Source organism: Oncorhynchus masou, chromosome 13 (genome assembly GCF_036934945.1).
Source record: "Oncorhynchus masou masou isolate Uvic2021 chromosome 13, UVic_Omas_1.1, whole genome shotgun sequence".
In the NCBI taxonomy this organism is placed as follows: Eukaryota; Metazoa; Chordata; class Actinopteri; order Salmoniformes; family Salmonidae; genus Oncorhynchus; species Oncorhynchus masou.
In genome coordinates this window covers 61,392,377-61,404,566 of record NC_088224.1, presented here as the reverse complement: position 1 = coordinate 61,404,566, position 12,190 = coordinate 61,392,377, and the positions used below count along the sequence as shown (strand labels likewise).

Here is a 12,190-nt window from a genome sequence, read left to right as displayed (position 1 = left end):
TCTACACATAATACCCCACAAAGCGAAAACAGGTCATTAGAAATGTTTGAAAATGTGTTAAATAAAGAATAGATACCTTGTTTATTTACGTAAGTATTCAGACCCTTTGCTATGAGATTCGAAGTTGAGTTCAGGTGCATCCTGTTTCCAATGATCATCCTTGAGATGTTTCTACAACTTGATTGGAGTGCACCTGTTGTAAATTCAATTGATTGGACATGATATGGAAAGGCACACACCTGTCTATATAAAGTCCCACATCTGACAGTGCATGAACCAAGCCATGAGGTCGAAGGACTTGTCCGTAGAGCTCCGAGACAGCATTGTGTTGAGACACAACTGGGGAAGGGTACCAAAACATTTCTGCAGCTTTAAAGGTCCTCATTCTTAAAGGGAAGAAGTTTAGAATCACCAAGACTTTTCCTAGAGCTGGCCTCCCGGCCAAACTGAGCATTCGGGGGAGAAGGGCCTTCTTCAGGGAGGTGACCAAGAACCCAATGGTCACCGACAGCGCTTCAGAGTTCCTCTGTGGAGATGTGAAATACTTTCAGAAAGACAACCATCTCTGCAGCGCTCCACCAATCGGGCCTTTATGATAGAGTGGCAAGACGGAAGCCAGTCTTCAGTAAAAAAACAAACACATTGCAGCCCGATTTGGAATTTGCCAAAAGTTACTTAAAGGACTCTCAGACCATGAGAAACAAGATTATCTGGTCTGATGAAACCACGATTTGAACTCTTTGGCCTGAATACCAAGCGTTACATCTGGAGGAATGCAGACCCGGCTCATCACCTTGGCCAATATCATCCCGACGGTGAAGCATGGTGGTGGCAACAGTTTTAGGGGATGTTTTTCAGCGGCAGGGACTGGTAGAGTGGTCCGGGTCGAGGCAAAGATGAACAGAGCAAAGTACAGAGAGATCCTTTACGAAAACCTTCTTCGGGACAAGTCTCAATGTCCTTGAGTGGCCCAGCCAGAGCCCGGACTTGAACCCGATTGCACATCTCTGGAGAGACCTGAAAATAGCTGTGCAGCGACTCTACCCATCCAACCTGACAGAGCTTGAGAGGATCTACAGAGAAGAATGGGAGAAACTCCCCAAATACAGGAGTGCCAAGCTTTGGAGCTTCATACCCAAGAAGACTCGCTTTAATTGCTGTTAAAGGTGCTTGAACAAAGTACTTAGTAAAGGGTCTGAATACTTATGTGATATTTCAGATTTTTGTTTTGTCATTATGGGGTATTGTGTATCGATTGAGGGGGGGAACAATTTAAGGCTGTAACAAAACAAATTGTGGAAAATTGTCAAAGGGTCTGAATACTTTCTGAATGCACTGTATGGTAGCTCCCTAAATGTCAACCTGAGAAAACCAGTAGTCATTTGACATTATTTCGAGACATGCAAGAGAAACCTTTGCAAGCTTAAGACATAACCATGTAAATCTGCGACCGTATGTATCAAGCATTTCGGAACAGGAGTGCTGATCGAGGATCAGGTCTCCCCTCTCCATTTAATCCCATTCCTTGTGTTGTAAAAGGCAAAACTGATTTTAAATCGCAACTCCTACTCTTGAGACACTTGATACATACATACTGCCCCAGGTGCTCATAAAAACCCGCTGATAGAATTGGGCTTTCTGGGATTCCAACACTTTTGCGCCCCATCTGTTCAGTCATACCATCTCACTGTCTGGTCCTAATGTCAGCTCACCTGTCACCTGAATTGCTATGGTTACCTCTGTGTGAAAAAACTTTTCTTAGCACTGGGGTATCTTGTTTTTGAAAACAATAATTCTACTAGTTGACTACATTTTGCCCGAAAACAGAGGTGAAGTGAGGGTGATATGCGTGGGAACACCTCTCGTAAAACCTGCAGCCTGAATAGGAAGTCTGAGTAAAAGCATGAGTAGGTGTTTTTAGAGCCTTCATTTTAGTGGACCCCAGCAGAACAGAATCCCAAAGGTATAGAGTCAGGCTAAGGGAGAGTGGGAATCCTCACACATGGTTTCCTCTGTGTGGAAAAACCTTTCTTAGCACTGGGGTACCTTAGAGCTTTGATATCTATTCCGACCTGCACCTTGAGGACTATGGTCCAGTCGCTTCCAGCATTCCATTTCTGACTTCTAGATCACATACGTTCGTTCATACAAATAACAGCTACAATAACTAGATCACAGCTTGTTGTGAAGATGGTGACGTTGCTTGAGTGTGGAGCAGGTCTCCTTTGTGTTGGCATGATGTGTTGCTCTCGCTGTCGTGGGTGGGAGACGAATGGAGTTACTGATAAGTACCCTCCCTCGCTCCTGTGTTGTGAACCAGCCTGTATGTTTTTTTCAGGAGGTAGTGTCCCTAGCGGGGTTCCAGGCTCTCTCCCCCCGGTGGCGTCGGCAGGACTGCGTCACCCCCAAAGTCAGCTGACTGGTACGTCGGCGGCAGACCGCTACGCCGCGCTGGCCGAGCTGGACAACGTGTTCGGCTCGTCAGCCCCCGCCACCAGCGTCTACAACACCATCAGCACTTCTCAAGGGTACGAGAACACACCATCAGATGAAGTCAACCTCTTTCCATTACCGTCTACTCTATGCCTTGAGTTCCTTCTGTCTGTCTTTCTTACATTCACATCTTTGTTATTATATAAGGCAAACTTCTTGGTACCAACAAGTAGATCTATTTTTAAAAATGATACTCAGCCCTCTCACCTCTCTCTCTAGTTGGATCCCAAATCGCACCATATTCTCTAAAAGTGCGCTGCTTTTAGCATCACTGCAATTGATCATGTAGGTAATAGGCTGTAATTTGGGACGCAGCCTCTGTCACGGTGAGTCCATGGGGTCACTCTAACGCCAGTGTTGTGTTTTGTCCCAGGGGGATGTTTGGCACTGTGACAGGAGTCTCGTCAGCCCAAGCACAACAATGTATGTCCAGCATGCCCCAGGGTTTTGGAGGTGAGTTACATCACTCCATGTGTTTTTTTTCATCCCTACCCTTTCCGCTTCAGTGTGCACTACACTAGTTCACTCACCCCTTGGGTTTAAAAATATTGGATAGATGTAAGCGTGGACTATAGGGAGTTTTATTCATATTTAACTCACTATCTTGCGTCCATTACTTTTCGATCTGTGGGGGAGTGAACTATCATGGAAATTCACCACTAAGGACTCCAAGTCAAAGTAAATGAAGCAATCTTTATTGCTTACACTTGTAAAACCATTGCAGTAGAAAGGTTTACCTTAAGACCTTCGCTTCATACAGTTAGACACATGCTTCATTACACAATTTAATTTATGGAAGTTCTCCAATGTTATCACACGCACGCAAGGACAAATAGTCCCAATATAGCCCATTTTGCAAGGTTCACAGACTATGATCCAAACATAGTTGACAGCCAAGCTGTCACCTCCCACTCGCTATCTTCATTGCCAGAGTAGCTTCTAGCGGTTTCTGATAATGACATTTCAGCTGGAGCTTTTGACTTTCTCTTCTTCCTTCGGGTTCCTAAGACAGCAAAATACTTGAAAAGAAAAAGGAAACACAAAATATGACAAGTATTAGTAATGCTTTAAGCTAGGCATAATCATATATGGCAAAAACCAAAGTTTGATTACATGACAATTCCCACTCTATTATACCTTTGGGACTCTGTTTTGCTGGGGTCCACTAAAATGAAAGCTCTAAAATCACCTGCTCATGCTTTTACTCAGACTTCCTCGTCAGGCTGCAGGTTTTACGAGAGGTGTTCCCACTCTATATCACCCTCACTTCGCCGCTTTTTTCGGGCAAAGTGCAGTCAACTAGTAGAATTGTTTTCCAAAACAAGCCCTCCCCCATCCTGAGTCTAGGATGTACAATAAATCTCCATGGCTAGGCAGGTGGTGTTATCGTCCCAGCCCAATTCCAGAACCTTTGTACTCCTCCACACATCTCCCGGTCTTCTAATCAGTCAGGAGAAGCCTTGAGATCAGGAGGTGCACATTCCGGCAGCCTGCCGCAGTCCACTGGATAATTATCCTTCTCATACACAGAGAGCTATTTCTGAGACGAATATGTTCATAAGTGAATATAATGAGGAAAAACATATTGAGGGAATATAATGAAATAAAACAGTGAAGCTATAAGATGGTGTTATAGGGAAATAGTTCACATTAGATCTATCATGTGACTCCTATCTCACCCTTATGGAAACATTCTGTCTGAGACAGGCCCCCTTTTGTACTTTGCCTCCGGCCACACATACATTTGCACATAGATCATTCCATCTAACCTATAACGATGAATCACTACTGCTAGGCCACTTATATAGTTATAAACCTACTAGAACTTGCTCAAGTCAATTAGTCAGTTTCCAACAGTCCCTCATCTGGAACAATCATCAGTCACATATTCCACTCTGCCCAGAATAAATATTGACTTGAACAGGGAGAGAGAATACATGTTTAATCATTTCACACCACCCTTAATGACAATGAGATTGGGGTATGGACCACAAAGCCCCTACAATCAATGTCCCAATTATGTTTAGACCAAGCTACAATCTAGTGGGTTTCTGATAACCTCCCTCTCGGAGGACACAAAAAGATAAGGTTTCTCTGAGAGAAACACTCCCTGGACTCACTGGATTCTTACAAATATTGAATTAGTTTCAAGAAACCATCTGCAGGATGAGCAGTGCACCCTCTCCTCACTTTGTGCTCTCCTCACAGTTTAGGGGCAGCTCTCTCTCTCTCCTTTCCAAATTATAATTAGAACTATTGATCAATTATCCAGCCCGTTCTTCATGTTGAGTCTCACTCGAATTTAAGACCCCCAATTTAGCACAGACACTGGCAGAATGTACATTTACAGACGGTGATATATGTATATATATGTATGTATAACGATAACATACATTATATTCATACATTTATAGCTTTAACTTTTCTCATCACAGCCCCCATTTGTCCCTGTCTTACACTGTCGCGAGTGGCATCGGTATCTCAATGCATTTATTTGACTAAATTACTATACATTTCAGTGTGCAGACCCCTCACAATAAACCTGATACCCCAAATGAACAATTTTGGGCAACCTTAAATCAACTACGGGAACGGTTGACCACCCCCCTCCCTCCCGGTACTCATTCTTCTGGCGTTTCTTAATTTTCTTCTTCAGACAGCTCTACAGTTCATCCTCCCAATGTTACACATTTAACTCATACCTGTCAAAGTGGATGGCCCTTGATAATGTCCTAATTTCAATATCTGGGGAATAATCTCATTTTCCCAAGCAGACCAATCTCTCACCTGAGCCGCCACCACCATCCTTTATGGTCCATTCTGTCTTGTCCATTTTCCGACTAGTGCACCAGCAGCATGAGAGAAGTTTGGACGTGATCTCTCTCCGTGTTCACTCCACGTGGACGGTCTCCGGACTCATGCTGCACTCCTGAGAGAAAAGGCAGTTGATAGCTTGACTGGAATCTGTACACATGTTGCTGGCTCAGACTCGGGTCTCAGGTAGATGGACAGGGCCATAGTGAACAGCATTGTCGCCATTACTTCAGCTGGTTAGAGGGGTTGAGGCTCACTGTTCTCGGTCAAATTGTCCCTTCCATGCATCTAGATACCATCTATGGTCACCGGAGGGCAGACCAGAACAACAGTTTAGGGCATTACTGATTCAGGAAATCCAGACAACTATTCACTGTACGACAAATTATTACATTCCCAATATTCTTAATACACATTTCTAAGACAAATGTCAAAGAGAATAACCACACACTATTGAAGCCATTTTGCAAATTGGCTTATTCTCCCCTAATATATTGGGAACCTCACAGCAGAATTACACGGTCAGGGAGTTAGAGGACTAACCTTTAGGGAGAAATCCCAAACATACAGCACACCCTATCTGGTGAGAAAAATGCAATGCATTTCTTCATATTTACCAGCATTTACATATTATACTTAAATCTCACCCAATGTATCTAGCCTTTCTTGCGAGGGTGATCAGGCCTCACCAGAAAGTCAGGACAGAGGTCATTCGATACCATTAAGTGAGTCTGTTCTTTTCCTTTTCTTTCCCTGTACTTCAGACTCAATTATTTATATATAATGGGATGACAACCCAACTCGGGATAAGGGCTTTTAGCGGGTGGAATAGTGTGGACCAATTGGAGGTTTACTTAGTAGCAATACAAATATTATGGTACAGCTATATAGACACTCAATTATCATGTTACTTTTTAATGGTACGTTTACAAACATATATTTTGATACATAGAATTGAAAGTTGTCTCATTATGGTAAGTGGTTAAATAAGTATAGCCAGTTACAATTGTAATGGCTTAGCAGATAATAAGAAAAGACTATCAGTATTTACCTGGTCAAAAGAGAAGGAATATAATATCTATTGTTTACAGGAAACTCATTCAACAATTTTAGATGAAGTTTTGTGGGAAAGGGACTGGGGGTCGAAATATATTTCTCCCACAGGCAAAGACATTCAAAAGGGGTTTTAATTAACAGTAATTTTGATCCAAATGTGCCAATTGTTGAAACAGATCATCAAGGTAGATGGATTATTTTAAATATGTTATTGGACAGTAACCAGATATGGCTTATTAACCTATACAGTCCAAATAATGATGATCCAAGCTTCTTTGAAAATATATATAATAATTTGTCAACTCTACAAGCAACACTAGACTCTACTATTATGGTGGGAGATTTTAATAGTCTTAAATACTACCATGGACCGGAAAGGAAATCACACTACAAACTATCACCCTCAGACACTGAAGGAAATCAGGAATGTCAATGATATATTGGAATTAGTGGATATATGGAGGCTTAAATATCATGACCTAGTGAGCTGTACATGGTGGAGGCTTAATCAGGCTAGTCATCTTGAATACTTTCTTATGCCATTCTCTCTGGCACCAAAAGTTTAAAAAGTGTTGATAGGGGACAGAAAGCGGTCGGATCATCACATAATTGGTATATATATATTACTCTTACAGAATTCCACGTGGGTGGGGATATTGGAAATTTAATCAAAGCCTACAAGATGATAAATTGTTTAGAACTAAGACAGAAGAATTTATAACTGACTTTTTCAGACATAACTTGATAACAGCAGATCCCCTTACTGTATGGGACACTTAAGTGTACCTTTAGAGGCCATGCAATGCAGTACTCATCTATAAAACAAAAGCAATTTAGATCATTGAGTCCATATTAACAAAGGAAATTTAAGGACTAACAGTACAGTTAGATAGCAATAAAAACTGTACCATCGAGGCACAGAATAAGTTGGAGGAAAAAGAAATGGAAGAACTTATTCAAGTGTATATCCAGTGTAATTTATTATAAAAATAAAGCAAACTGGATGGAATATGGGGGAAAATGCACCAAGTTATTTTTCTATCTTCAATATGGAGATGCTACCAATAATGTTTTATTGAAACTTGTTACAAATGATGGAGTCACGCACGATTCCCCAAATTATATTTTGAAAGCGGAAGTAAAGTACTTTAAGAATGTTTTAATTTCAGTCTCCTCCATCTCCACTAACCAAAGCTAAATGTATGGATTTTTGTCCTAATAATAATATAAAATTAATATCTGTACATAAAGACTGTGAAGGCCAAATTAAAGAGGAGGAACTTCTTGATGCAATTAAAGCCTTTAAGGCTGGGAAAACTCCGGGGTTGGAGGGTATACCAGTGGAAGTATACAAAACTTTTTGGGATATACTCAAAGGACCATTATTAGCATGTTTTAACCACTCCTATATATAAATAGTAGATTATCGGATACGCAACAAGAACGTCTTATATCATTATTACTGAAACAGGACCCAAGTGGTGTATATATAAAGATTCAGTCCATTTAAATAATTGGAGGCCTCTTACACTTCAGTGTTGTGATGCAAAAATCATAGCAAAATGCTTGACGCATAGAATTTTAAAAAGTATTGTCAGCTATTATTCATCCTAATCAGACAGGTTTTTTACATGGACGATACATTGGAGATAATTTAAGACAAGTACTGGAAACAATAGAATACTTTGCAGTATCGGGGACACCAGGCCTGGTTTTCATATCTGATTTTGAGAAGGCTTTTGAGAAAGTACGACCTGAGTTTATATATAAATGCCTAAAATATTTACACTTTGGGTAATCTCTTATAAAATGGGTTAAAGTTATGTATAGTAACCCTAGCTGAGAAATAGTAAATAATGGCTACATCTCAAAGTTTTAAACTATCTAGAGGAGTAAAACAAGGTTGTCCACTATCGGCATATCTATTTGTTATTGCCATCAACATGTTAGCTGTTAAAATTAGATCAAACAATAATATTAAGGGATTAGAAATCCGTAGTTTAAAACCTAAGGTGTCATTGTACGCTGATGATTCATGTTTTCTTTAAAACCACAATTAGAATCTCTCCACTGCCTCATATAGGATCTAGATACTTTTGCTATCCTCTCTGGATTAAAACCAAATTATGATAAGTGTACTATATTGCGTATTGGATCACAAAAAAATGCAAATTTTACAGTACCGTGTAGTTTACCAGTTAAGTGGTCTGACGAAGATGTGGACATACTCTGTATACAAACCCCAAAAGAAAGAAATTATCTCACTCCAATAAATGTTTATAGAAAAATAGATAAGATCTTGCTACCATGGAAAGGAAAATACCGGTCTATTTGTGGAAAAATAACCCGGATTAACTCTTTCGTCATATCACAGTTTACCTATTTGCTTATGGTTTTGCCTACACCTAGTGACATGCTTTTTAAATTATATGAACAAAAAATATTAAATTTGATTTGGAATGGCAAGCCAGACAAAGTTAAATGGGCCTATTTGTAAAACTAATATTAATTCGGAGGGCAGAAATGATTAAATATTAATATTAGACCTCTCACTAAAGGCATCAGTCATACAAAAGTTATACTTATATCCAAACTGGTTCTCTAGTAAATTGATAGGAATGTCTCATCCTATGTTCAAGAATGGCCTTTTCCCCTTTATTCAGATTACACCTGCTCACTTTCGGTTGTTTGAAAGGAAATAATCTCCAAAATATCGTTATTTTTTTAAGCAAGCCTTAACAAGTTGATTGCAATTTCAGTTTAATCCACTTGAAAAGACAGAACAAATAATACAACAAATATTGTGGTTAAACTCAAATATACTAATTGATTAAAAAAAAAAACGTATTTTTCAAATATGTTTTTTTTTAAATGTATAATTTTTGTGAATGTTATCATAAATAGGACTGGTGAAGTTATGTCACACATGCAGCTAACACAGACGTATGGAAATGCCTGCTCTACCCAATACTACAACCAACTAATTGCAGCATTACCACAAAAATGGAGGAGGCAAGTAGAAGGGGAAAAAAACAAGGAACTTGTATGTCGGCCCTGCATTAAAGAATATAAATGGTTAAAGAAAAGTGTCATAAATATAAACATATACCAAAAAACTGACAGCTGTGCCATATAAATTGCAAAATGGTTGGGAAGAGATGTTCGATGTACCCATTCCATGGCACATGGTTTATGAATTGATAAGCAACACAACGACGTATTCAAAACTTTGCAATTTTCAATTTAAATTACTATACAAAATTCTTGCAACCAATATAATGGTATATATATGGGGGTACAATCTTCCCAGCTCTGCAGATTTTGATGTGAGGAGGCAGAGACATTAGATCATTTATTTTGGTAATGTCCATATGTAGCTCGTTTTTGGTCACAGGTCCAGGAATGGTTGAGGAATTGCAACATTTGCGTAGAACTAACGCTGCAGATAGAAATACTAATACTAATACTCAATCGATTAGCAATATCATAATTATTTTCGCAAGAATGTTTATTTTTAATTTAAAATCTATAGAGGCTATGAGAATAGAAAGGTTCAGTATTTTTGTGAAGCATCACAGCACAGTTGAAAAATATATATGGCAAATAGAATTCCAAAATGGATGGTGTTAAGAGATGGATGGGAGGGGTTGAATGGAGCTGAAGGGTGGGGTCTGTAAAATGTATATAGGTTCAGAAATTATGTGAAATAACACAGTTGCAAATAGACTAAAAACAAAGAAAATATAACTATTGTAAAATAGATTGTGTCTGTAAAATGTGTATAAGATGTATAAACTGAAGGTTGAAGCCTAAATGTTATTGTTTATTATTGTTTATTAGTTTACTTTGGAGAAAGGGTGGTAGGGTTTGCGGGGAATAATAAAGGTATATTCTTAAAGTATGTATATCTACATAGGTATGTATATGTATGCATACGTGTATGTATATGGATATATATATTTACCAAAAAAAGATATGGGGGATTTGAAATGAAGACAATTACATTGATGGAAGCAACATTCTTTCTGCAATATTAAGCTGATCCACCTCTAAAAAAACACACAAAAAAACATATTTGGTAATAGTAATCTCCCCTTTCATATCTTCACACACCACACTTCACTATTTTCTCATTTTCTTCATTCACACATCACACAGAACTTGCTTAGGTATTCACTCAGAATCCCTATATAACATTATCAATCAAGGTCCACACACAACTTCTTTCAGTTCACACACAACTTTCTTATTGCTGGTGGTATTCACATCCATACCACCAGCAACGATCAGCACGGCAAAGTCAGCCTGAGGAGTACCGGTGATCATGTTCTTGAATCTCAGTGTCCGGGGGCATCAATGAGCCCTTACCCATCTCAGCTGCTTCCTTCTCAAACTTTTCAATGGTTCTCCTGTCAATGCCTCTGCACCTCTAGATCAGATGACCGGTGGTGGTGGACAGAATCCATATATAATGATATCAATCCAAGTCCACACACAACTTTGTGCAGTTCACACAGAACTTGCTTAGGCATCCACACAGAATCCCTATATAATGTTCAATTCACAGAACCTAATTAGGTATTCATTCAGACACACGCACACAGACTCGAGACGCTATTTCCCGCTTCTTGTTGTTTACATATTGAAACGAAGTTCACACAGAACATTCGTGCAGTTCACACAGAACTTCCTTAGGTATTCACACAGAATGCCAATATAACGTTATAAACGAGGTTCACTGAACCTTTTCCTAGTTCTCTCTTAGAACTCGGATCCCTTCTTAAACAAATGTATTACTTCATTTAAATGTACTTATTGAAATCCGTTGAGTTGTCCTAGGTTTCACGGATGTTGTTTCCTCCCGGACTCGTCCCACAGTGGAGGTCTGGTCCGGGTGGGTCCCCGTCCTCTTTTAGTGAGACAGGAATATCCCTTTACGCCGTTCAAAGAATGTGCCACCGGTGTTCCCTCGCAGACCCTCACTGATGCATCACATCGAGAAGATCAAACATCCTGTTTCGTGGCGCCAGAATTTTCATGGAAATTCACCACTGAGGAAATTAATCAATCTTTATTATCACGACTGGAGAGGTTCACAAACTCAATCCAAGCTTGATGAAAACTCTGAAGGGGAGGTTCCCTTTCAGTCCTTTTATACTGCTACACAAACAAGTCATAAGCATGGTTGGTTCCTGTATGTGACTGATGTATACAACACAAGGCTTTTGACCTTGAAACTGAGACGTTGTATCACTTCAGGTTATTACAAAAGCAGCCTTGTGCTAAACATACGATCATATACACACAAGACATTTTCCATCACAGACCGATTCCACACTTTGGGGAGAAGGGGGTAGATTGGAATTGGACCGTACATTTTTACAGAGCTGAAGTAGACACTTATCAGTTCATCTCTGAGTAGCTATGTCTCCTCTTTCCTTCTGCCAGGTCCGTCAACAAACCCCTTTGCTGCTGCAGCGGTAGCCCCGGCGATAGCCACCACCAACCCCTTCCAGAGCAACGGGAGAGCAGCGGCTATGGCAGCAGCAGGTGGGGACACGCCACGGATGTTTTGCATACCCAATGTACTTGAAACTAAAGCCATAGGCTTTACCCGAAATCATTCTTGCCTACTACTTACTAAAATTCTATACTATGTACTATCCCTACTACATACTGTTTAGAACAAATTGTTTAGTAAAAATGTATGCACTAAGCAACAGATATCAGCATACTAGGCACACGCGTACTTAGGTGTCATGTAATGTGCAATTGGGTTGTTCCCCGCCATTCGTACATCACGTCAGATCATCTGATTATCAGCTGT

At 39.8% G+C, this 12,190-nt stretch overlaps 1 protein-coding gene across 4 annotated transcripts in view; it reads left to right on the top strand.

Annotated features, from left to right (window-relative positions):
• The window catches only part of LOC135552774 (arf-GAP domain and FG repeat-containing protein 1-like), a 41,667-nt gene that overhangs the window by 26,220 nt on the left and 3,257 nt on the right, over positions 1 to 12,190 (top strand). For all 4 annotated transcript variants that reach the window (XM_064984600.1, XM_064984599.1, XM_064984598.1 and 1 more), the window contains 3 exons: positions 2,339 to 2,528; positions 2,867 to 2,946; positions 11,812 to 11,913. In XM_064984600.1, coding sequence (XP_064840672.1) covers positions 2,339 to 2,528; positions 2,867 to 2,946; positions 11,812 to 11,913 — 372 coding nt within the window. The remainder of the gene's footprint in view (positions 1 to 2,338; positions 2,529 to 2,866; positions 2,947 to 11,811; positions 11,914 to 12,190) is intronic.